Source organism: Oreochromis niloticus, linkage group LG20, assembly GCF_001858045.2.
Source record: "Oreochromis niloticus isolate F11D_XX linkage group LG20, O_niloticus_UMD_NMBU, whole genome shotgun sequence".
NCBI lineage: Eukaryota > Metazoa > Chordata > Actinopteri > Cichliformes > Cichlidae > Oreochromis > Oreochromis niloticus.
In genome coordinates, this window is record NC_031984.2 from 24,953,853 (window position 1) to 24,981,387 (window position 27,535).

The 27,535-nt window shown below is 39.8% G+C and overlaps 1 protein-coding gene across 2 annotated transcripts in view; it reads left to right on the forward strand.

Moving 5' to 3' along the window:
- Positions 1-609: 609 nt before the first annotated feature.
- Positions 610-27,535, forward strand: part of sema3bl (sema domain, immunoglobulin domain (Ig), short basic domain, secreted, (semaphorin) 3bl) — a 62,779-nt gene continuing 35,853 nt past the window's right edge. Inside the window, exons 1-3 of one of the 2 annotated variants that reach the window (XM_005478340.4) lie at positions 610-1,021; positions 21,486-21,646; positions 27,198-27,260. In XM_005478340.4, the coding sequence (XP_005478397.1) occupies positions 913-1,021; positions 21,486-21,646; positions 27,198-27,260 (333 nt within the window). In that variant the 5' untranslated portion in view covers positions 610-912. The remainder of the gene's footprint in view (positions 1,022-21,485; positions 21,647-27,197; positions 27,261-27,535) is intronic. The other variant, XM_005478339.4, reaches the window with a different exon arrangement.

A 27,535-nucleotide genomic window follows, 5' to 3' on the forward strand; every position in this document is an offset into this window, starting at 1 on the left:
CATCACAATGGTGCTTAAGGGGTTAAAATAGAGAACTTGCTTAAAAGTGTTGTGGAGGAAAGAAATGTAAAAGGGGAGATCTTTTTGATTCATTCATAGTTCATAAATTTGTGGGTCTTTTGACGTCTTCAGTCCCTTGAGAGAGGGGCGTCTTCCTCCCTCTGTCCTGTGAAACCCACAGCTCACACAACATACACAAAAATAGCTTTTGCTACTTTTAGAAATTGGGAGCTTTTTATTTTTGTGAAAGGAATGTTCTGCAGTTTATCAGGAGTTTGCCTTGAGCCCATCAGCAGCATACAGTCCAGCTTGAGAGTCCTCAGTTTTTGCTACATGCTGCAGTAATCTTTCTGTGTTTGTTATGTGCTGCAATTGAGAAATATTTACAGAATGTCGGTGGAATTAAAGTGGGGGTTAAGATTTTATTGTTGTCTCTAAAAGTTTTACTCAGCTGTGTGTTCATGCTGTTAGAGTGCCTTCACTAGCAGATGATGATAAATTTGTACTATAAGTCATCTTCCAGGTGCGTCTGTTTGGAGAGTGCTCTGTTATGCGTAAAGAAGGGGCAGGTCACTTCTCGCTACTACAGCTCTCCCTCTCTCCCTTCTGTTGAGGCGTGGTACTTCTCTCTCCGTGGCTGCAACAGACTTCTGTGGGGCAGCTGTTGGAAGTGAACTGCTGAAGCCTTTAGAGCAGAGTCAGTAAATCTTCTCACCAGCCCAGGCTCAGTCACTAAGCTGGTTGGTCAGAGAGCCATTTACGCGCTGGGGGGGAATTACACTTCCAAGTCAAATGCTGGCATCGTGAGAAGAAGGATCCGTCGGATTTTCCACTCTTAAATTCTGTGGGAATATTGTGTTTGACAGTTTCTGTGTACAGCTTCAGTTTAAGGCTGGGGGACATCTCCTCGGGATGATGAAGATATTTTCACCTTGCTCCATCATGATTATTGTTGCGCTACTTGTCGCCACCGTCTCTGCCACCAAATTAAACGTGCCACGGCTGAGACTGTCCCACAAAGGTAATCTATCTATCTATCTATCTATGGGCAAAAGCTCTCCATCACTATTTTATGCGCTTGGTTGTTTCCTGCTGTTCGTTTTTTTCGGGAGAAAAGTCTTGGTTGTGAAATATTTATCTGATACTTGGAGACGCTCCAATAACTGCTTCTTGTATTTTGCGCATTTTCTCCTCAAACCACTTATTGTCTCCGTGGTGGTCTGAGCTGGAAGCGCTAAATTGCTTCTTTTTTTTGGCTACTGTTTCAGGGAGTCAATGCGCTTTAGGAGACGCACATGTATGCATTTGCTGGTTCGCAGGTTGAAACAGCTTCACAGTACAAGCCGGGTGCGCAGCAAGAGGAGAGAATTTGGCTGAGGCTCGTCTTTCTGCGGTCAGACACACCGCGGCGATCGTCTCACTGTAAAAGTTTTATAGGGAGGGGAACTGCGACGGAATAGGTACCTAAAGCGAGGATGTTTCATAATTAGGATTTTTGCTGCTAAATTGTTATCAGCACTGGAGAAGTTAGCTAGACTTGGTCTTTTTATTTGTTCTTTGTTTCCTTGCTGTCGCCCTCACAGGTGGATTTTGTGCGTCATTGTGTCCAAGCTGTTCCGCTACCGTAATCACAATTCTCCAGCATATGACTGTACTAATTGCTTGCTTGATGATAGATTTTTTTTTCTTGTTTACCAAATATTTTTCCTAAGCATTGCCATATCTTTTGGCTTGTTCCCACACAAGATCTCCTCCTTTCCTGGCTCTAATCTAAGCCCGGTTGTTGTCCATGACTCACTCAAGTTTAATGATAATGAGGCAGTAAAGTGTGCGAGTGGTTAGGTGATGCTTGACTGGATTTTTGCCAAACTATTGTCATTGTTTCGTTTCACTCAGGCCTGAGTGATTCTGTAATCATCATCAGCGCTAGATATCACACAGGATTTCCTTCTGTTCATTTTTTCAGGAGAAAAGTCACCAACTGAGCTTGCTGGGCTTCCTGTTGCCTGGACTGAAAATAAATACAGCTCAAGGGGAAGAAAGAGAGCGAGAGAGGCTCATAGAAAATAGGGAGTGGAAATGGAAGTGGTTTTTAATATTGAGGTTAAAGGGCAACAGGAGGAGCAGAAGTTAATAAATGGCATGAAAATCTGAATTTGTTTAACATTTTAGGAGAAGAGGCAGGGAGGAGATACTTCTGTTACGGAACAAATAAAGTCAGGCCCCAGGCAAACACCAGAAGTGGAAAAAGCTCATGATTGTGACTCACTGTATTTGCTCATGCAAAGCCTAGTTTGCAAATCCCATATTTTCACTTTGGTGGAGCAACAAGCAGATCCATATTGAGCCATTTTTCTTCATAGCTTGCCATCAAAAGACACTCACTTCTCATTTTATGAGCATCACATAGAGTGTGGAGAGGTCTCTGCTTATGAGATTATCATTATGGAGCTTCCTTGCTTCCTTTCATGATGACCTCAGATTTGACCCATCACTTTACCCTATTTTACATAATTTCCCCATTGATTCAAGTCTTGCAGTTCCTCATCTGTTTTTTACAAGCAAATCTCTCATAACCTCTACATGTGTCTCATCATTTCACTCTTTAGTCTAATCTCTCCCCTGCCTCACATCTATCCTTCCCCTCTATATTGCTCTCTTGTGCTCTATCAGCTGCATATGCCATTGCAACCCCCAAAAGCCCAGAGGGTGTTTGTATTCCCAGGAGGATGTAGAGGTAATTTAGCAACAGGAAAAGCTGTCATTATCTCATTTCAATCACTTAGTTGGTAGAAGTTCAAGCAGGAAGAAGGCCATTTTTACCTCATAGGAACCATTAAAGTACTTGGATCCCTCTTCTCTTCTTAGTTTTTTTTTCAAACACCATAGTTTGAAAAATGTATTCACAGGTTTGTTGAATTGAACAATTCAGTTAAATTAATGATAAAACATCTTTTCTACATAACACATGGCTATGGTGTCAATAGCATTTTAATGACTGTTGCAAAGTGCGCCCAGTTTCAAATGTTTTCATTTGCACATGCAAATCTTTCATTCATTTTCCTTTTTCATTTGAATGGTCTTGTGACTCGTTTCATTAGAAAAAATATATTGTAGTTTATATTTTCTGAAAACGTGTTTGTGCAAAAGGAAAAATGCATGTGTTCATGTGTCTGTGAGCTGACGCTGCAGCGTTGAGGTCTGTAATGTGTGATGTGTTGGCTGGGCTCCCTGTCCTCCCAGCAAAGCATCTATACAAATCTCCCATCAAGCTTCTTTCTCTTTCTGTCTGTGTATGTCTTTCATTTGTTCTCCTCTCCCTTCAGCTGGCCCGCTTCTTTTATTCGTTCGAATTCTCTGGGTCTTGTGTGCTCACGCACTATCCCACACTGACTTTAGACACACACACACCGTGTCTAACACAATATTCACTTTGTCTGGCGTAAGGCAGGGGGTGCACTTGAAAACACAAACGTTCACATCAGCGTCCCATTCTGATCAGATTGCATTAGCTCTCCGTGTGAAGGGTCCTGTTTGTTTTTGCTTACAGCCTGTGAATTAATGAGTTTGTTTTCCTAGTTGGCTTTGCCCGGATGCTTACATGCAGACTGGTGTTAGTTGTTCTTAGGTGGAGGAGTGTAATCTGTCATCGAGTCAGATGGAGATGGTCCGGACAGATGGAATGTAAACCGTCTCCCATCCTTTCATCTTTTGGGTCTTTTTCCTCTGGTCTGCATCAGTTTCTCCCACCCTCCTCATTTATTGTAGTCTTCTTCCCTGATGCCTTTGTCACATTCAGCTGAAGTGCTCCCAGTCCTCTGACCTGATTGAAAGTCCAGCAAAGAAAAAAAAAACTTAACAAAGGAACGAGACTGGAGGGTTTAGTACTCAAGCCAATGAGCTTTTCTACCTTTTTTTTTTAACTAGAATGTATATGTGTTTGCGCTAGGCAGTCAAGAATATTGTAGAGGTTTTTTTGTGTGTTTTAGTAATAGCTGACATGTGTTTAAATCTAAAATGCCTTTGCAAAATGCTAACGTACAGTCAAGGGAGCCTTTAGCCTGCAGGCTCAATAGGAAATATTTAAAGTTTACCGTACATGAACAATAGTGCAGATAGCTTAATAAAACTGGAAAAACACAGGAATGGCAAGAAACAGACTTTAAATAAGGTTCTGATCCAAGTGAAAGTAGTGATCCTTTATTGATTTCAGCTGTACCATACACCTTAGTTAGAAAAAGATGTATCTAAAAAAGCATTTCAAAAGCTCTCTAAGCTTTGGGTCAAAATCAAAGTGCTGCGTTGTTTTTTTAAGCCTTGCATGTGAGTTTTTGTCCAAGAATGATCCACTGGATCTTATTATGCATGTGTTTATGTGTTGCAATTACTTTTTTATAGTGGCAGTATTATCCCAGTGATATTTAAATGGATCATATGAGGGCGAACAACTTCTACTTTCCATTCCTATCATGGAACATTTAAGTATGGAGGGTATGATTATTGTTCTTGTGCTAACAAAATGCTAAGAAACATCTAAGTGAGTATCAGGTATTTTAAACATGCATAGACGAGGTCATGTAGAGGTTTAAATTTAAAGATGAACTTTGAACTGCTGCTGTTTCACAGTTCACAGCTTTCCTGCGGTGCACCAACTGGAGCGCATCGCCCCTCGTTTACCCACATCTGCAAACCTTTGAACACAGAATGAGACAAATCCTACATTTACTGAGATCAGCTGCTGCATATGGGATGATGTTCATGCAAAGTTTTATTTGGATTGGCACACAGATTAATGAGGAGATAGGGTACAAACAGGCACATAAATACGCTACCGTACAGTCATTATAGTAAGGAAAGAAGAAGAACATGTGAAAATGACTCAGTTCTGTTGAATGTATTACAGCCTCAAAGATTGCAGTCCCTAACTTGTGAATGATGCAGTGCAGGACTGTTCTTTTCACTCAGATATGCGTCTGCTTCTCTCTATCAGCCCATCAAAGCAGCTGCACCATCACTTGCTAGGCCAACAAACCATGTGCGTGATTTCCTCAGACACACAGCCTTCGTAACTGCAGGATGTGGCAGACAGCAGAGTTTTAATTTAACAACTTAATGGAAGAAGCTGTAAAAGTCACCTTTGTATAGAATTCTGAAATCAGGATTCAGGCAAAAGTTCGGTACACAGCTGGAAAATTTCAAGGACTTTTCTTTGAGTTTCTCTTTTTACCTTGTTACTCTGAAACAGTGGTGTTTAGTGTCTTAATGAAAAGTTGAAATGGACAAGCTCATGTGTTACTGATCACGAGTGCTGAAAGTCAAAGTCAGCCTCTGTTTCTATTGTTGCTTAGATAAATTCAACCTGGTTTCTTCAACATTGAGTGAGTTCACTGTACTCAATTGACTTCCAAAGTAACCAGAGCTCAACCCAGCTACATCTTTGGGATGTAGTGGCCAATAAATCGGAAGCAACTGTGTGACGCTATCCTATAATTATTCTGTAAAATCTCTCAGAAATGTTTCCAGCACTTTGTTAAATCTGTGTGAATGAAGAATTAACGCAGTTCTGAAGTCAACAGCAGGTACAACTGGGTATTAGCAAGGTGTACCTAATGAACTGCCCAGTAACTGTAAGCCGTAAACTGTTTCTAACCCTACAATTACCAAAAAAAGCACACAGCACATTAAACATCCTATCAAAACAGCACGTAACTGTTGTCCATGTTTGTTCAAATGGGTCAGAGTGGGCTGTTCATGTTATCCCACAGACAGCCTCCAGCAATCAAAAAGCAAATATTGTTTTAAAACATTGTTTTGGTATATGTAACCGAAAGCTAAGCTTTCACATTTGTTAGTCGTGATATAAGCTTATCAACTAAAACAAGGTACTTACAGCTTAAATCATAAGAGTGATCTAGAAGTTGCCTCAAAGATTTACACTTCTGACACCGTGAAATTATTTGCAAATGTGATTGGTTGAAGGGTGTGGATTAACTTGCACAAATGCATGTATGCAAAGCTGAGCTTTCAGAACATAGTGAACACATTGCCTGCACATGTCACTGTAGTTCAAAACTGTATGCAGTGTTTTGATAATATATAATTACTGTAAATCTAGTCATGGTGGAAATGTGTGTGTGTGTTTTAAACTCACAGGTGCTTTATATAAAATATAAAAGAGGCACAATAGTACTTTGTCCCGTTCAGGAATATCAGCCATAATTGTTTTTGAGGCTACAGAGACATAATGAGCGCTTTCCTGGCTGGTATGTAGACCTGCTGACAGAAGAAACACATTGCATGTTTCTAACACCACAGGCACGATATGAAGGGTGAAGAATGTCTGAGAGATAAATACAAAGCACTAATGTGTGAGTGTGCATGTTTTATGTGTGTATGAAGTGTGTAATGTGCACGCGTGCGTAGCCTTCTCCTTGCTAAATACATAGACGTACTGCTTTTAATAGTAAACATCTGCTTGTACTGAACTACTAGAATATGTGTGCGTGTGCAGAGTTAACTGTGTGAGAGTGTCTCAATCAGAGAGCTAATGCATCTGATGTCCACATTTGTGTCTCTCAAGGTGTCGCTTGTGTGGCCTCGTGTGACAAGCCTCAGACGGTGACAAGCCAAAATCACTGACAAGACGCAGATGGAGAAATTAGTGACGAGGGAAATAAGAATTGACAGTAAATGTGTGAGACACGTGTTGATATCAACGCAGAGCCAGGTTTGAGAGCGCAGATGCCAGGATGGAAAAATAGTGTATGCGTGAGAGAAATAGAAAGGATCAAGAAAAAAATGGCACAGTATAAGACAAGAAAGATAAAGACACCAGGAGGAGGAGGCTGTGTCTATGATGTGTATCTGTGTTGGTCCAACACATTCCTGACACTTAGTCAGAAACCCCTCATCACATTTCCAATGAACTTAGAACCTTAAAAAATGCATCATAATTTCAGTTAACAGTGTTCAAGTCCACCACAATTTTGCTGACAAGAACAAACAACCAACAAACATCCACGTTAACAGATATACAGAGTGACGAGTGACATAATCACGCAATTAAGCAATCTTGTTGCGGACTGATATTATGGCAGGTTTACTGTAGGCACCGAAACATCTTGGTAAAATTTTAGGGGGAAAAATGCTTTGGGTTAAAATATATCCCTTTATATAATTGACCAGACTTTAGTAGGCACATTTCTCCTGTTTGCAAGATGTGCTATACCTTTATCAACATAAGGAAGCACTTTTATTTCAGTGATTTGGTGCCAGACAGTGTTAATTAAGTGTTAATTTTGTCATTTTGTCATTTCACTGAATTTGCTTACAATAAGGAAAATATAAAGAACAGCTGATAAGAAATAAGACAGCCTTATTCTGTCAAATGTTCAACCATCACTTTTCTGGGAGTCTCTGAAAGATGACCGCAATAATAAAGTTCTTTTAGGTTTACATAGCTGTAGCATATTTTAAGATATACTTGTGGCAGTTCTGCCTATGGATAAGCACCTACTCATTATCCTTAGGAGATAAATATAACACCCCAGCATAGCCCTTAAAGTTCAAGGCTGTACTGATAAACCAGTGTTGGATTTAAATGGCTTAATGCTGGTGCAAAATATGTTCAGATAAACACTGCATTGATGCCCTAAAAGGTCAGTGCGCTCAGGCCTTACAAGGCTCGACTGTCTAAAGCTGAACTCTGAATTAACACATGCGCCCCCAGTAATCAGTGAGGTGAAAGATGAACTGAAGAGGGGGAATGCTCATGAAAGCAAAGAAACATCAATGAAATTTTAAGATCAGAGACGGAAAAGGAGAGAGGTAATGAATGAAAGATCTGTGAATGTAGAGAGAAAACCAATGAGGGATTTTTGATAGAGAGACTGTAAAAGAAAGCAAAAAAGGATGGTGAATTGGGGGGGGGGGGGGGGGGGGCGTATTTTACAAGATGGAAATGCCAGAGGAGGGCAGATAAAAAGAGGTCATGGTAGTAGAGAGAGATAAATGGATGATAAAAGACGGAGAGGGGCTAGGAGAATGAAACGGAAAGGAAACGACAGGAGGTTGAAAGGGTTGAGAGAGAAAAATGAGAGCGGTGTAAGCATGACAGATAGAAGGATAAAGGGAAGACAGGAGCTAACCTGACGACTGAAAGACACTGGTCCCTTTGAGAAGCAAAGGTTGAGGGTTCAAGTCCCAACAATGTGGCTTTGACTATCTGTCTTGTAGATTACTAAGTATGCCACTACAGGGTGTGTGTGTGTGCGCTGGTGAGTCTTGTGCATATAGTGGGAGTATCCTGTATCCCTGTCTTTTGTGAAACCCTTCTGGCTACCCACAATTGTTTGACTAACATGTTAAGAAGAGTTGATGTGTGTGTAAATGTGTGTGTGTGAGCGTGCACGTGTGCTACGAGGCTAGCCAAAACCAATCTCAGTGTCCTCAGAGTCGGCGGTTATGTTGTCTTGAGCGAGGGGAGGGGGCTCAAGTCCTGACAAACTATTTATCTAGTCTTTCCACACTCTGCCACACCCAAAAGACACACAGCTGCCCCCCTCCATGCTTTTCACAATAGGTCTTCTCTACTCTGAATCTAGTTTGGGTCTTGTTTCCTGATAACAATCAGACTTAGAAGTAAAGAGGAAGTTTTCTGAAAGGTTTTTAGGAAATCTCTTACATTTTCATGCTTGTTTGCCAAATTAGCACTTAGCATCATTGAGAGCTTCTTGAAGACAGCGTCAGTGGAGCTGCAGATCATGTCAACTACATGTCAAGTGAAAAGAAAAATGGTGAGATTATGACCAAAAAAGTGGCATAAAATATCCAAGCCCAGGCTCTCAAGGCAGGCTTGGAAAAGTAGTCAAAGGAAAATTAGAAGACATTGAAAATACACTACACCCTTCTTCAGGGTATTGAGACTCTTAAACTTGAAAAAATGCTAAAAATGATGCTTTCTGGCAATAAATCTAATGCGGTTGGAAAGCCTGTTTATTTTTTCCTTTAAATGGTGCCACATTTTAAAGGGATATTCAAATTTCGGGTCTAGCAGCAGAGTTGTATATGTGGGTTGCACCCATTATAAATTTGCCAAATCCTCATCTCCATTGCCAAAGTGGTGGACTGACTATAGGCCACAGACAGGCACACCCTTAACCCTACAACCTTTCTAATAACCATCAGTGGGCAGCACGTCTGGTTGCAAGAAATAGTCAGACTGTGTAGAAACCTATGAGAAAATGACCCTACATCTTAGGTGATCTATGACCTCATTAAACATTTTCTTAACTAGTTTATCATCAAAGGTGTTAGTTTTTTGTCTTTTGTAATGCAACAGGATGAAACTATGATGCCATTTCAGTTGTGAAGACTGATATTGGCACACACAGAGATGTGATGTGATTTGAACGTAAAACTATGCCTGTAAGAGTCATTCCAGTTGGTTTGTTACCATCACTTTAATAAAATGGGGATTTCACCAAGCTGCATGCATGAGCAAGCGAGAGTCTTTTGGGACCTGTAAACTGAACTGAAATCAGTGAACAAGATGCTGTAATCACAAAAAGTCCATGGTCACCCTAGGTAAAAAATAATGATAATTGTGTTATGGCCAACAAACAAATATAGGTTTAAAATGAAAGTCCACATATTTTACACGATCATCTGTACTGCTAGTCCACCCAAAGTTTTTAAAAGCTTTACACAAATCACACTGAAAACTTTGTACTCACTTGGACTAATGTTGAACTTGGCCTCCTCCAGCATGTCATCATCCGCCAAGAGCATGTTGGGCTGTGGTGCTGAAATGACAGATGCCTTGCCAGTGTTTTTCATACAAAGTCCTGCTGTTCCAGCTTGAGGAACAAACATCATTCAGCCACTCTTTTTCTTGATCTGAGAAAGATAAATGAATTTATCATTGCTTATGTATTCTTTCTCTGGAGACATAAAGGGAGTAGTAAGCATTTCAGATAAAAATGTGGTACAGCTGAGTCTTCCAACAGAAATGAAGCAAACAAAAAAGGACACAAAAACCCTTTCAGAGACAAAGAGGGTTCCTCTTGCCCACTCACGTCATTGTAGTGTGCTACTATTTAGTGTTTTGGCTCCGAGCCAAAGTGAAATGACAGATAAACAGGTCAGAGCCCTCTCTAATGCCGGGCGAGGGGCATTACAAGCCACACGTAGGGAGATGCTTCACCCCTGCCACCGAAACAAACAAACTCAAGCTTGTAGCAGTCAATTAGTTCCACAAGAGCTGCTGACAAGAAGAACACAGCACAAAGGACTCCACTGTGGACTGATGGATCTATTAAACAGCGACTGCAAACATACAAACATGGCCGTTAACTTATGCCAGAGGAAGGCTCTATGCGTGAATGCATCTTTGTGTTTGCTACTGTGACAGCCAAACGTGTATTGCAACCAGCTGTCCGATTTTAAGCGTTCTGTCTTTAATTGAATCCTGATTCATTTTGCTACAACAGAACAAATCAATCAGTTTTTTTTTTTTTACATTTCAAAACTGAATTTGAAATATTTTGTATGATTTAGAAATGATCTGCAGCGCAGCGACATCGTTCATCTTCATTAGCGCAGCAGCAGATTACAGCAGAGCTACTTCAGTAGTCCTAAAATCATTTAATCAGTGGATTTGATTTAGGAATGAGGAATTAAATGCATATTTGACTTCATTTTGTTGCATTTAGTTAAAGTGTGGGTGAGGCCTGCTGTAATCTGGTTGAATGTTGAAATGACATGACAGAATTTCACACAGATTTGGAGGCATCGAGGGAGCAATGACTGGGAGCAAAACCGTAAATTAAAAAGCTGAGTCTGAGGAGAAAATCTAGAAAGATGCAGCATAGTTTTTTTCTCTCTCACACAGTTAAGTGCGTTGTAGGACTGATGAAGTGAAATTAAACAAGAGCCTGACAGGGGAAGACAGAAAGATTTCTGAAACAATGGGAGAAAGAGTGAGATTAAGAGAGGTTAGAAGCAAGGATGATGAAAACAATGGAGGAAAGCTGAGGCCAGGAGATATGGAGTTTATGAGGGATCAGTTTGGATGAAAGACATAAAGAGTAAAGTGTGTGGTAAAATTGATTAATGGAGTTAGAGTGGATTAAAAACGGGAGGAGGAAGAAAAGATGAAAGAGGACAAAATAGAAAGCTGGATAAAAAGAAAGCATCTGGCTGTCAGAGAGGATGAAAGATAAGGAGAGAAAGAGAGGAGGTAGAGATGATGAAATAAAGGAAGAGGGGGGAGACCTGATGGGGATTGAGGGTGATGAGGTAACACCCTACGCTGTGTTTTGATTGGCCCAAGAGGGAAGATCGAATATCAGGAATACTGACAGGCATCCTGAGACGACTTAGGGAGAAGATGCTTTGACTACTTGTGTGTGCATACATGTGTGTGTGTGTGTGTGTGTGTGCGTGTGTGTGTGTGTCAGAATTTTGTGACAGAAGGAAGATTCAGGAAGTAAGAAAATAAAGAAACTGAAAATCTCGCATAAGATTGTGCTCCCTTTCTGAAATTCATCTCAGTTTTTATTACATGTCATAAGGGACCGGCAGCATTAAAATGTGAGCTGTGAGGGTAAAATGACATCTGCAGTGAGGAGCAGTAACAGGTTGGCAGGAAATCCCAGGATTTATCCTGCCAGATAACTCATGACAGGATAAATCCTGGGGATATGTAATGTGGGAATTAATAGCTGCAAATTAATACTTTCAGAATAACTGCATAACAAAACTGATAGATAGCACATGGGTGATATGTGCAAGCTGCATGAAAAAATTACATATTTTGTTAGATTTCTCTCCAGTTTCAGCAAACTGAGTAGAAAACCCCCCAAATAATTATCTTACAGGACAGATTTAACATACATGAGTATAGAAAAGTGTTTTTTTGTGTGAGTATGTGACACAGGCTACAACCACAGCTGTTATTAAAAAATGTGTGAACTGAACTGTCCTAATTCTGTGCTGTGCTCAGTTTTGTTCTTGAGGATACTTTTTTTTTTTTTTTATAAATCATCTATAGAAACAGATAATCTGTAGACTGGATTCTAAAAGAGGTTGATTAGTAGGTCTGTGAACTGAGTAAAACTCACATTTAGTTTGGATGTTAACATGCATCCTTTCAAACAATGTGAAGATGGAGATTTGAAGCTTGTGTTTACCATTTTAATCTGTTTATTGTGTCAGTTTGCTAATAAGCTGTAGACAAATGCGTTATATTTTAGGAAGTGTTATAGACTGTATATAAAAGATGGACATCACTGACCCACGAAAAGTGCGGCAAACGAAGAGATATATTCCTTCTAATGACCAGCAGAGGGCGACTTTTGGTTTTAGTCTTCTTTTTTCTGAATGCTTTGAGTAATTTTGCAGTTTAACTCGGTTCAGTTTTATTTATATAGTACCAAACCACAACAACAGTTGCCTTAAGTTGCTTCATAAGTTTTTTCAGATAAATTTAGAAAGAAATGTTCAGATTATCACTAAATGCGAGGCAATTTGAGCTGAAAGTGATAGAAAAGTGAAAGAAAAAGTGAGAGAAAAAGGAAAGGTGAAACTCTGTGGAACCATACCATAATGTAAACAAATCAACCCAGAGAAGAGTAAAGCCCGTGATGAAGCGTCAAATGCAATACGTAAGTAGTTAACAGTAAATGTAGCAGAATTACATTGTGCAGTTTTTTTCTTTGCATATGCTGTCAAGAAGGAAATAAAAAAAGCGAGTACATAGGTCAGGAAGAGGTCCATAATTCTGAGGAATTTTCCAGCTCTCATAAAAATGAGGAGGAAAAATGTAAAGGATGAGAGGGAATCCGATATCCTTGAGAGGAGGATGAAGCCCAGGAGGAGTGGGTGAGGTGAGAGAAGGAGAAGCATTGTGAGATGACTTTTTGTGCACGCAGCGGATTCCAGAGATATTTGGCACTCTGCAATAATATACAGCCGAGATCTAATGATACCCTGGGAAGTCTGTCAGCAGTGTAATGAGTCTAATACGTCTCTGTTTGTGGGTGTGTGTGTGTGCGTTTTTGGTATCAGAGCTCATGAAAATAAAACATCAAAGAACAATATTTAGAGAAAGCGTCTGACAGTAAGTTTTGTCAGCTCAGATGTGCACAGATGTGGTTTGAACAAGGATAGTTTGACCTTATTGGTTCATTATGGCATGCATGTGTGTCTTACTAGCACGTATTTCGTAGCTCAGGGGGTCTAATAGGCATCAGATGTGTTCTTTTCTCCTACTGAGCCAACAATAACACTGATACTATCAGACATGTATGCATGTGCTTATATATCTATCTATCTATATATATATATATATATATATATATATATATATATATATATGTATATATATATATGTGTGTGTATATATGTATGTGCATGTCTGTGTGTGTTCAGTATGCAGTAACATAGCTTGTACCTATACTTTGTTTGTGCCCAATTTGTATATTAGAGCGATGTTAACATGAGATTAGGCTTTTCTTTACTTTGTTAATTTGAACCCACTTTTTCTTTTGTTTCCGATAGTCCATTAATAAAATTCGCAGTTCAAACCAGCATTTATTCTTTATCACTAAATGGAGCCACGAAAATGACAGCAGCAGACTGGCGGACGATGCAGACAGAAGTGTGTGCTGCTGGCAATAAAACACTAACTCTTAGGTTTACCATTGAGATTTTGTGTTAATGAAGCTTCATCACTTTTTTCCTCCTAAATATTGCGACGTTGCATAGACACTCTTCAAATACGGTGTGTGATAATGGGCTGTACAGTTACTCATTAAAAAAAACAAGGCGTATTTGCTGCTCATGAAAGCTTCTTTTCATTGTTATTCACTTGTTTGGTGATATTTTACATTTTCAAGCAAACTTTGTGGCACCAGACATCAGTGGCCCACACAGTAACATACAGTACAAAAATCTCAAGCCATCACTCAAGATCACAGCTCACTCATTTTCAGTCTCATCATTGTACTTGCCTATTTTCAGAGAAACATTTTTGGTTTGTAAAGACACTTAGCACTGACCTATGAATCATTAAAGCATTCAACCCAAGGGATGTTGTGTGTTGTGTCTGCACATAAGAGACAAGTTTGCAAAGAACAAATTTTAAATTGTATCTTTAGACACTTTGTTTTTACTAGTCTGCCACATCACTATCACAAATTCTGTTCCTTTTTCATCATTAAAATTGATGAAACATGACAAAGATAACAGAGTTTGACAGGCGTAAAACAGTATTTTTGCTGATTCCCAAAGATTTCATGGCTCTTTTGGCATATCGCAATGCGGTTTCCTTAAACAAAGGGGACAAAAGAAGACCTTAAAATTCATATATAGCAGAAGAGCAGTATGTGAAAGTGACATCTCAAGACTTTTGTACAATACTGCATGTACTCCCACTCCAAAATAACTGAATTTTAGTGTCTTTTTTTAACCTTTAAAAAAAAAGAAGCTTAATAGTGTGTCATTAATCTCCACAACTTTTTTAACTTCTTGGTTTCATTCATTTCATTTGATTGTCCAGGTCCAGTTACTTTTTATGTTTCAGCCTTTCAACCTCAGTCTGACCACAAAATCCGACCACTGCTCTGAGGGAGTCTGCAAGTTGGCAGCATTATTAGTGGTCTAGTCATAGTCCATCCATCCATTCTCCAGAATGTATTGGACATGAAGTAGGATCCAATGTGGACACACAACTTTCACTTCTACATGTAATTTAGAGTCCACAGATAGCCAAACCTGCATGCCTTTGGACAGTCAGAAGTAACTGGACACCAGAGAGACACCCACGCAGGTAATGCAAACTCCACACGGAGAGGCCATACTGCTTAACATGATGGAAAAAACAGTTGCAGATAAGTTTTCTCAGCAGAACATGTGATACCTCCTAGTTAAGAACCAAATTAAAATCTATTCAGGCAGTGGTGGTGCCCTCAATTTTACCTCACTTCTCTTTTTCATGCTCTTTCCATCACTGCACAGGCTCCCGGATCAAAGAATAATATGCAAAACAGGAGCAGTGAATGAGATTGCAAAGTCCACACGTCTGACGTTTAGATTTGACAAACACCAGGGCATGCCTTAACCCGATTGTGCAGAAGAGAGAAATGTAAACAAGTCAATAATAAATTATTGCAAACACATCTTTGCAGCGGGTGAGACTGCGTGAGGGTTGACACAGTGAAACCAGATGCTCATTCGCGTGTTGCTTTGCTTTGGCACATCTGCTGTTTGTCAGTGCAGCACTGGCTGACTGCTTTTAGGGAAATAATGCACATTGAAGACAGATGTTTCACTATGGATGCTGTCATGAATTTGTGGATGTACATATAGACTGTGCAAAAAGATGGATAAAAAGAAGAGAGACAAGGAATAAAGATCAAGTAGCAAAAGGGACAGGAAGACAGAAAGAAACGAGATGAAACTTAAGACTCTATTATTCAAAAATGACTTCAAGCAAGGACGTTAAAGATGGATATACAGAAGAGACGGAGTATGGTGGAGACTCAGAAGAGGTTAAACAGATAGAAGAGAGGTGAAGCTGGATAGAGAGCAGGGACGAGAGAGGGGGGAGAGGTTGGTGAGAGGTGAGACACTGGCGTGATTTCCACACTGAGGTGATGAGCTGCTAGAGTGATAACAAGCTACAGATGGAAGCTGTCAGCTCACCTTTCCTCTCTGTTTGGGTGTGCTTGCTGGTGTCTCTGTGTATGTGCGCTCTGGTATTTATGTCGCTGCATTTTTGCTTTGGTTTGAGGAAGATTTGTGTATACAATCGAGCAATTTATGAGAAACAACGGGAGAGAGAAAGGCTGCTTCCAGCCTGAGTGGGTTTGTGTGCATGTAGGTGGAAACAGAATGAATCCAATTGTGCTGTGGAAAGCAAATGGCTCAGAACTGCACACACTTCATATTGAGAAAGAAGAAAAAAGAAGAGTTTGGAGTTAATGATGCAAAACATGTCAGACTTTTGAGACAACACAAGACTGATAAATGCTATTCTCTGTCTATAAGAGACATTAATGTTGTCAGCAGCTAGGCTATAAATTAATTCTGCCCCTGATTAGAAAATATAACATTTTATAACATAAAGCCTTACATAAATTCTTTAATTATAAAGTTCAGTTCAAGTGCAGCAGCCACGTGGCTCTGGGGTTATGCTTGTTAAGAAGCCTAACAGCTTCATCTCTAAGTTGAAGCTGTCATCTCTAAGTTGAAGCTGTCCCTGGAAATGCTTGGTTTGTGAAAATAAGCAAAGCAACAGTGCAGAGGATCTCTGTGCAGCAGATGTAAAAGTTGCAGCGGGTGGAAGAGACTGCTGAGCTTCAGCTACTGTTGGTTATCTTTCCTTCTGTCTCTCCAACATATTTTTTTCAGCCCTGCCAGTTTCAAGAAATCAATCAGTCGTGCTGCTCTCTTTGTCTGTCTGCCTTCTAATCATTTTCAGACTCTTACACGTTGCTGAACTCTTCAATGTCTGCATTCCTTCTCTTACCAGTTATTTCTTTCTTTCTCTAACTTTGTCTAACTTCTTCTCTCCCTACCTTATATTGCTATTGCTTGGGAATTTTCTCATTAATCTTCCTGCAAAACTGTTTCCTCCCTCTTTGCAGTCACATTTAAACATGCATAGATGTTTAAATGTAAGGAGGCCACAGAGGAGGACAGTGTTTCACCCAAGTTTGGCTGCAGCAAAGACACAGGATGAAATGAATGTCAATATCAGTGGAAACCTCTTTGGAAGGCGTTTATGTGTGAGTGTGAGCTAAAACAAATAAATGATGGATAAGTGATGAAATAATACCTGAGAAAGTAAAGCATACTTGCAGCACTGCTGAAAACTGTTCATGCTTATGTATGTGAAAAATGCCGATTTCTTATAAACCTGGGACCAGGAAGCAGAGTTGCAGTCTTACACGCCTCTCTGCAGCTTCTCTCCTCCTGCTACCCCCCCAAAAACCCATCTCCATTGAGACTGTGTCAGCTCCCAAAAAGACAAAAAACAAACCAAAAACCAGCAATAAACAACTTAAACATAAAAAATCACAAAGAAAGAACAATACAGTATCCACATCTGAACCAAAGAGTAAAACAGTGAAATGTGGATTATTAAATATTAGGTCTCTCTCCTCCAAGTCTCTGTTAGTACATGACTTAATAATTGATCAACAAATCGATTTACTCTGCCTTACAGAAACCTGGTTGCAGCCGGATGAGTATGTTAGTTTAAATGAATCAACACCCCCGAGTCATTCTAACTACCAGAAATCTCGAAGCACAGGCCGAGGGGGCGGTGTGGCAGCAATTTTTCACACCAGCCTATTAATTAACGAAAGACCAAGACAGACTTTTAATTCATTTGAAAGCCTGATGCTTAACCTCGTCCACCCCAGCTGTAAAACTCAGAAACCAGTCTTACTTGTTATCATCTATCGTCCACCTGGGCCTTACACAGAGTTTCTCTCTGATTTCTCAGACTTTTTATCTGATTTAGTGCTCAGCTCAGATAAAATAATTATTGTGGGTGATTTTAACATCCATGTAGATGCTAAAAATGACAGCCTCAACATGGCATTTAATCTGTTATTAGACTCAATTGGCTTCTCTCAAAATGTAAAAGAACCCACCCACCACTTTAATCACACTCTAGATCTTGTTTTAACATATGGCATAGAAACTGAACATTTAACAGTGTTTCCTGAAAACCCTCTGCTGTCTGATCATTTCCTGATAACATTTACATTTACAATAATTGATTACACAGCAGTGGAGAGTAGACTTTATCAAAGTAGATGTCTTTCTGAAAGTGCTGTAACTAAGTTTAAGAATATAATCCACCCACTGTTATCATCTTCAATGCCCTGTACCAACATAGAGCAGAGCAGCTATCTGAACGCTACTCCAACAGAGGTCGATTATCTTGTTAATAATTTTACCTCCTCACTACGTACGACTCTGGATACTGTAGCTCCTGTGAAAACTAAGGCCTCAAATCCAAAGTCCCTGACTCCGTGGTATAATTCTCAAACACGTAGCCTAAAGCAGATAACTCGTAAGCTGGAGAGGAAATGGCGTGTCACAAATTTAGAGGATCATCATTTAGCCTGGAGAAATAGTTTGCTGCTTTATAAGAAAGCCCTCCGCAAAGCCAGAACATCTTACTATTCGTCACTGATTGAAGAAAATAAGAACAACCCCAGGTTTCTCTTCAGCACTGTAGCCAGGCTGACAAAAAGTCAGAGCTCTACTGAGCCAACAATCCCTTTAACGTTAACTAGTAATGACTTCATGAACTTCTTCACAAATAAAATTTTTATCATTAGAGAAAAAATTACCAATAATCATCCCACAGATGTAATATCATCTACAGCTACTCTTAGTACCATCAATGTTAAGTTAGATTCTTTTTCTCCAATTGATCTTTCTGAGTTAACTTCAATAATTAATTCCTCCAAACCATCAACGTGTCTTTTAGACCCCATTCCTACAAAACTGCTCAAAGAAGTCCTGCCATTAATTAATGCTTCAATCTTAAATATGATCAACCTATCTCTAATAATCGGCTATGTACCACAGGCCTTCAAGGTGGCTGTAGTTAAACCTTTACTCAAAAAGCCATCTCTAGACCCAGCTGTCTTAGCTAATTATAGGCCAATCTCCAACCTTCCTTTCATATCAAAAATCCTTGAAAGAGTAGTTGTCAAACAGCTAACTGATCATCTGCAGAGGAATGGCTTATTTGAAGCGTTTCAGTCAGGTTTCAGAGCTCAGCACAGCACAGAAACAGCTTTAGTGAAGGTTACAAATGATCTTCTTATGGCCTCTGACAGTGGACTCATCTCTGTGCTTGTCCTGCTAGACCTCAGTGCTGCATTCGATACTGTTGACCATAATATCCTATTAGAGCGATTAGAACATGCTGTAGGTATTACAGGTACTGCACTGCAGTGGTTTGTATCATATCTATCTAATAGACTCCAATTTGTACATGTAAATGGAGAGTCCTCTTCAGACACTAAGGTCAATTATGGTGTTCCACAGGGTTCAGTGCTAGGACCAATTCTATTTACATTATACATGCTTCCCCTAGGCAACATCATTAGAAGACATAGCATAAATTTTCACTGCTATGCAGATGACACGCAGCTCTATCTATCCATGAAGCCAGGTAACACACACCAATTAGTTAAACTGCAGGAATGTCTTAAAGACATAAAGACCTGGATGGCCGCTAACTTTCTGCTTCTTAATTCAGATAAAACTGAGGTTATTGTACTCGGCCCTGAAAATCTTAGAAATATGGTATCTAAGCAGATTCTTACTCTGGATGGCATTACCTTGGCCTCCAGTAACACTGTGAGAAACCTTGGAGTCATTTTTGACCAGGACATGTCCTTCAACGCACATATTAAACAAATATGTAAGACTGCTTTCTTCCATTTGCGCAACATCTCTAAAATTAGAAATATCCTGTCTCAGAGTGATGCTGAAAAACTAGTTCATGCATTTATTACTTCCAGGCTGGACTACTGTAATTCACTATTATCAGGATGTCCTAAAAACTCGCTGAAAAGCCTTCAGCTAATCCAAAATGCTGCAGCAAGAGTACTGACAGGGACTAGAAAGAGAGAGCATATTTCTCCTGTTTTGGCTTCCCTTCATTGGCTTCCTGTTAAATCCAGAATTGAATTCAAAATCCTGCTCCTCACATACAAGGTCTTAAATAATCAGGCCCCATCTTATCTTAATGACCTTGTAGTACCATATCACCCTATTAGAGCACTTCGCTCTTGCACTGCAGGCCTACTTGTTGTTCCTAGAGTATTTAAAAGTAGAATGGGAGGCAGAGCCTTCAGTTTTCAGGCCCCTCTTCTGTGGAACCAACTTCCAGTTTGGATTCGGGAGACAGACACTATCTCTACTTTCAAGATTAGGCTTAAAACTTTCCTTTTTGCTAAAGCATATAGTTAGGGCTGGACCAGGTGACCCTGAATCCTCCCTTAGTTATGCTGCAATAGACGTAGGCTGCCGGGGATTCCCATGATGCATTGAGTTTTTCCCTTCCAGTCACCTTTCTCACTCACTATGTGCTAATAGACCTCTCTGCATCGAATCATATCTGTTATTAATCTCTGTCTCTCTTCCACAGCATGTCTTTCATCCTGTTTTCCTTCTTTCACCCCAACCGGTCGCAGCAGATGGCCGCCCCTCCCTGAGCCTGGTTCTGCCGGAGGTTTCTTCCTGTTAAAAGGGAGTTTTTCCTTCCCACTGTCGCCAAAGTGCTTGCTCATAGGGGGTCATATGATTGTTGGGTTTTTCTCTGTATTTATTATTGTGCTATCTACTGTACAATATAAAGCGCCTTGAGGCGACTTTTGTTGTGATTTGGCGCTATATAAATAAAATTGAATTGAATTGAATTGAATTGAATAAAAACAGCTCCATTGTGTGTACATGGCCCCAGTGATGGACAAGGTATCACGGGTACATAGGACCCTCCTGCTTCACTCAGTCAGTACTCACGCTGAGTGGCGAGTGACTCGGGCTCCCCCTCTCACTCTCTGTGTTCATGCATGCTAGTCAGTGTGTATTGTGCTGAGTGAAAATGAGGAGAGAAATAACCGACGTGACAGATGAGTGATGAGAGACAAACGAAAAGTCGATTCAGCCCGAGCTGACTCCTCCGCTGAGAGTCTGACATACCAGCGACGTGTTCACACACACACACATACCCACACACACATTTCTCTCCTCATTTTGATACCTAGACAGAAAGAAAGTAAGGTGGCAGGCGATAAAGATGAACAGAAACAGAAAGAAAAACTGGGAAAAAATAAGACGTGTTTGGGTGAGAGAGTAGAAAATGTCAAAGTTGTCAGAGACTTCCAGGCAGTTGGGTTTTATGTTTGGTTTCTGTGGTGTATACGTGCATCAATATGCAGTGTGTGTGTGTGTAAAGAGAAGACACCCTGTGTCTAGCTGAACTCGAGTTCACCTCAGTCTGCACCTAGCCTGCAGAGTTATTGCAAGAACCTCTTTGAAGCTGCTGCCAGATCACTCCATATTCGTTACCCTGGTACTTTTACTTTTAGCATCATGAATTTCTGCAGTACTGCATCATGTTAATATTTAACATTTCCTCTTATTGTTTTAGTGCCGTGTTTTAACTACAAGAATGTTTGACACACATGCAATTACAAAAAATGGCGAGGTTACATCAAGATTTTATTTCAGTGAAGTAATTTGATTTCAGTGAAATGAATTGACACTAAAGTTTTGAATCCCATACAAAATACAGCAAATGTAATGCAAAAAGTGCATTCTTTCAGAATGCACAATAGCAGGGCTGTGACAATAGCACACCCAAAAATATTACGGCCTTTATTCTGTTTTTTATTCTGCACTCCTCCATGTTTTCTGTTGTCACTAATGCCTTGCTCTCTTTGCAGACCTGCTGTCCACCAACAGGTCATCCGTCTTCAGCGGTCACCATGGCCACCTCTCTGTTACCGCCGTCTTCCTGGATGAATACCGTGACCGTTTATTCCTGGGCGGGAAAGACGTCCTGTACTCTCTCACGCTGGGACCTGTTAGCAGTGAATCGAAAGAGGTAAAAATGATGTGTTTTATAGATTTTTCCTGAGTATGCAGAGCTCTGCTTCGATGATTGATGAACAGTAAAAGTTTTTTTTACTGCACAGTCTACATTTGTCGTTTTATTTTGATTTAGGTTGTGGACACTGTGCTTCAAGTGGTTTCACCCTGTAGAGAGATGATTTATGACTTGAAGAGACAGATGCAGGATTTAACATTTTATCAGAATTCCTTCTTTGTAGAACACCTGTTTAAGTGTTCTGTTACAAATCAGCTACAAATATGGCAACAGCCATTTCATTTAATATTACTGGTATTGCATCAAACTGAAAAGTCTTCCTCCCATCACCCACAACTCCATGAGCCTGGTTCCACTGGAGGGTTCTTCCTGTTAAAAGGGGGTTCTTTCTTCCCACTCTTGCCAAAGTGCTTGCTTATAGGGATTCATATGACTGTTGGGGTTTTCTCTGTTTTTTTTTTTTTACTTTTACATTACTTTTTGCACTTCTTGTGTTATAAACAGGTTACCTCTAAACTACACTTCATTTCTACCCTTCCCAGTAAAGGAACACCTGTAATAATGCAGCTACCCATAAATCAAACATTGTATTTCTGTCTGCTTTGCTTTTAATTTCAGCACCGGTTTGTCATTAAGGTTTGTTAAACACTGTAACTGCAGAGAGACTTGAAAGGTAAATTACAAACCAGGATCCAGATGAGGAGCAGAGTGCTGCACCTCCCTGCAGGTTTATCACAGGCTGAGAGTCTGACCAAGATAGAAAGAAGAGATGTTCTATTGCCTTTATCATAATTAAAATTTGAAAATTTCTCTCTTTTATATTAAAAGAAAGTATCTAATACACAGTCTAGATTAAGTTAAGAACAATCATTGATTAGTTTAAGTCAAAAAGACTGAATATGTTAAAGATTATTGAAAAAAACTGCATTTCATACTAGAGTGTAATCTAGGTTTTATTAGTATTTATGCTCTGGAACAGTAAATCCATATGGGGTTTTCTATGGTTTGTGAACTTGCAGAGTTATTATACCTTTCAGCTGCATCCTATAAGGTTTCAGAGAGTTTTTATTAGAAGAATTTGTCATCGGGGAAATGAGTGAGTTTAGGTTCAAACAGGATATAATTCCATCTAACTGTGTTACTTTAGAGCAAAAATGTACTGCAAATTTGCATCAATATTTAATTTTCCAGTAGGATGCCCAGTGTACTCTGTGTTCCATTAAACTGGTTTCTAGTACATAGTGAACAAAAATAACTGTTTTAAACCAAAGTCCCAGGTGTGCTACAGCACTTAGCTAAGAACAGCGGTGCGTGTACATGGGTCAGAGAGACTGATGACATAAAGTGAATGGGTGAATGGGGAATTAAAGTACGCAGGAAGCCAGATGTCGCTCACCGTATCTACCTCTTAATTTTCCATCCCTCTCTCGCATTCTCTCACAGCTCTCTGTCTTGGCTCGTGATCACACACGGTGTTTGCCGACAAAGTGCGCTGTGAGCGGTGTGAGGTTTAACAACCATGTATCTAAAGGAGTCAGCCATTGTGAGTTCAGTAAAAGAAATTTTTACAAGATTAAAGACATCTGCCAAATCGTCCATAAACCAGCACTCGAAGAAAGAAATTTTGTTTAACTTCAACTTTAGTTTCTCCTCACATGAGGGAGCATCGCTGAGAGAAAGTATGCCTAACTTGAGAAGCACAGCATGTCCCGCAGCTTATCCCTTTTTACAACATGATTTTACATCATGCTGTAAAATCACATCCTTCTTAGTTTAGCTAGTTCGTTTAATATGCACCCCTTTCTCATTTAACCTGCCAAATGTTTCCCTCAGCATGCATGAGTGTGCAAAGATCTTCCCAAATATGGTGAAAAAATCCAAAGTTACAATTAAAAGTTTGGTCTGAATAATGATCTTACAAATTTTACTAAAATGTGATAAGAACTCAGTCAACTGCTCCAACAACGAGATTCACAGAGAGCTATTAGCTGAAACTTGCCGTTTTTCAGCACAGTGTAGAGTATTTTCTTAAATCTAAAGAATCCTGGACAAGTGGAGGACCAAAGAAGAAGTTGCAGGCCCAAAAAAGATCTACAGCAGATGAACGGTATGAAAGTCACGTCCTTAACAAAAAGGAAAAAAAATACCTCCAAGGACCTGAAACAGAATATGGGAGCTATGTCTCGCCCATCTGGTGGTCCATCTACTGTTTACTTAAGCCTCATCAGACATGGTCTCAGTGGAAGGGTGGCTGTCAAGAAGCCATTCTTAAGGAAGGGAAACTGGGAGAAAAGGCTGAGGTATGCCAAATTACACAACAAGTGGAGTGAAAATCAGTGCCAACAGGTCTTATAGAGCGATGAATCCAAATTTGAACGTTTTCGCTCGAGTTGTCCTCAGTCGGAGGTCAGGAGAGAGGTACAACAGTAAGTGTCTATAACCATCTGTAAAACATACTGAAGGCTCTGGCATGGTTTGGAGCTCCATTTCAGCCGGTGATTTTGGAGATCTTATCAAAACTGATGGAAATATGAAAACAGAAAAGTGGCATCAGAGTTTGATCCACCATGCAAAACCATTTGGGAACACATTGCCAATGCAGTAAAAGCATACCTGGATAGAAAAACACACAGTGGAACACTACCAGTTATTGGCCTCCCCAGAGCCCAGACCTCAACATTGTTGAAGCAGTGTGGGATCATCTTGACAAAGAACAGAACAAAAAGCAGAAACATCCAAAGAAGAGCTTTGAAACTATTCATGAAGACTACCTAAAGAAATTACAAGGAAGACTTTTTCATAGTACTTCATATTGTAGCTTTTCAACTTAATCTTTGCCCATAAAAGTCTACAGTATATATTTGTTATATAATCCCAGGTTGGTGCCCTCTATAAATCTGACCAGCAGTGCAGTAATGCAGGGTGATTTAATTCTAAACTCAAGGCTTTAGTCGAATAAAAATCAGATGGCATTAACTCGGTCCATGTTGCATGTGTCAGCCCAGAACTGGCTCCACTACGGTCTGAATCACATCGGGAAAGTGGAAAAATTTCCTTAATGATAATTACCAAGGGAAAACTAAAACAAATAATGATTTAGTACATCTAAATGTTTCATGTGATCGAATAAATATTCCACTTGCTCCATGCGAAAAGATAAACACGTTTGATTGGTATTTGATATCCCGTCTTTGAAAAATGTATATGAAATCTTCACTCTTGCTTTTCTGGCTTGAAAATGTGGCTGGCTGTCAAAAACATTGTTTTTCAGCAAGTTTAGACAACTGGTTTACTTTGCAGAGTTTTTGGTTACACACTAGAGTGTATATTGTGTGCTTCCTTGGAGATTCTGGAGATGGCATCTAGCCCAGCTTATTTAGCGTAAGGGTGATCTCTTTGGCCCGAAAAAAGCACAGCATAAAACGTGATGTGTTGATAAAAGTGGTGGTTGTGTTGACATTTAAATCAGTATTTAAATCTTCTTAGAGAGAAGATTTAAATACTGAGCTAGTTTTAACAGACTCGTAATGTTTTCGTTTAGTATTTAAATCAAGTTTCCATTTACATCTTGCCTTGGCTCTGTGTTACTATGCAGAGATTATTTTGTGCATAAATGCAAAAAAAGCAACATACAGCACATAAAAAGTCTTGTGTTTGATGAATAAAACAATAAAATACATACATCTGGCATTTATGGTCTCAAAATTAAGGAGCACTTTAAGACCCTCTTGACTGTGTATATATTGAAAAGTTTTGAAACAGACCATAATCGAGCCAAGGTTTAGCCTGATCCACAGAATACATTGTTTCCAGTTGATTTCTACCATTGCAAGCCAGCTTGTGGAGTTGTAAATGACAAATTAATCAGTAATAGTGTCCATTTTATGCTAAGATTTGTCTCCAATACATTTTTGATTAGGAAGCTGGAAAAGAATTGGATGAAGCGTGTCACCACTCACATGGCTGTGGTGAGAAGTCATGTTTCTGCTCAACTAAACAGTTTCCATCTATGTTCAGCTGCAGTGTACACACTGGCTGGATTTGTTTAAACTAAATGAAGCACACTATTTCAGAACAGCGCCAGGAGGTAGTTGGGATGGACAGCTAGTTTACAAAGCGCTAAACCTTCATCTAGGAGACCAAAACGCTTTCTTTATGGATCCCAGTGCTAAAAAATGTGCATCAATTTAGTTTTTCATTATGATAAACATACATCAACATAATGCTCTTTGATAACAGTGACTTTCACAGTGGCACTCGGTGCATGTGCACATGCTGTTCATCCACGCACCGAGCGCAATCAGACATGGTGAAGCAAGTCAGGACCATTTGTTTTCCCCTCTGGTTGCTATCGTCCCTCTAAGGCAGTTTCCTGTTAGATCAGACAAAGACTTATTGTCTCAGAGAAACTCGTGGTAGTACACACAAACACTATGACTTTACACACGTCACTGAAGCTCAGCTGAAACCGACTTGGGCTTTTCTCTTCAGTGGCAGTGTGAAAACTAGCCCCATTGTTTAAAGTCCAAATTTTACCTCATGCTTATCTGAGATTCACCTCATCTGATTATCCAATTTGCAGACTAAGAGGAAGACTCCGGGAGTTTCCTAATCTATGCTGTGAGAACTTGTGTTTTATTATAGCTCCAGATGGTGTTGAAACGACACTCTTAAGGTGGCTGAACACTTTTCTTCCTGCTTATCTATAGCCAGAAATCTAATTTCCTGTTTTGGCACAGAAAAAGAAAGTCTTGAAATATTTCAGACATCTGTGTAGTATGTTAGTGTAGCCTATGTACAGTACATGCGAGATTTGCTCTTCGGACCAAGCGAAAGGAAAATTTCAACCAAAAGACTTACATTGTGGTCTAAAGATTCTTCAGCACTGTGGAAGTAGAGGAGAGGGACAATGACACACAGAGCATTACATCATTCATCAGAAGCATTTCTTTCCACAAGCCTTTGGCCTCGCATCGTCACTAAGACATTGCTGTTGATCATTATAAATGCATTTGTTTTACTGTGAGGGCCTCAAAAGGACCTTCTTTCACTGTCATATCAAAAACTTGGGGAAAATCCAAACCAAATCATCTGCATGGCTTAAAAGAAAAACTTTATATAGCTCAGTTTTTGATGTTTTTAGTTTATTTCTTGTGATAGTTATGATTCAGTGTGTGGCTCTGGCTTCTGGTGTTGGAGTGGAAAGTACATTTTTGTCTTGTCCCACACAGGGTTTCAGCTTTACAAGCCAAAAGTTAACGCCTAACATCTTTGGCTGCCCACTGGAAAGCCTTGTTTCATCATTTGTGGATGAGCTGTTCTCCTCAATTTCCTTCTAACTGTTACAAAAGTTGTATTTTTGAGGAAGATAATTTAGATTTAACGACTCAAAGACTGATATTTCTGTTCTATCCCACCAAAGTCGCTCCGAGAAAAAATTAAATTTGGCAGTATGGCTGAGTAAGGCGGTTCTTTGCATTACAGTATTTGATAGTTATGAGGTCATTAATCATCAAACTAATTTTTCTGTGTCCCCGTTTTCTCATAGATCTTCTGGCCTCCGTTACCTGGCAACAGAGAAGACTGCATTCAGACAGGGAAGGACCCACAGGTAGCACTTTAATATTGTTAATATCTGCTTGTTTTAACATGGGTATTTTAATTTTCATCACAATATGGTACATAAACTCATTTATGTCAAACTGAACGCTTTAACAGGCACAACTACGTCCAGTGTTTTCCCGTCTCCTTTGTTTCCACTTCTTTCTTCAAATGGACACTTCGGGGCGTCTGTTGGCTCGCTGGCTTTAAATGGGTGTTGTCAGTTTGGCTACGTCCATCAGCGTGGTTCAAACATAGCCAAAGAGCTAGAGTTTAGAGCATTCA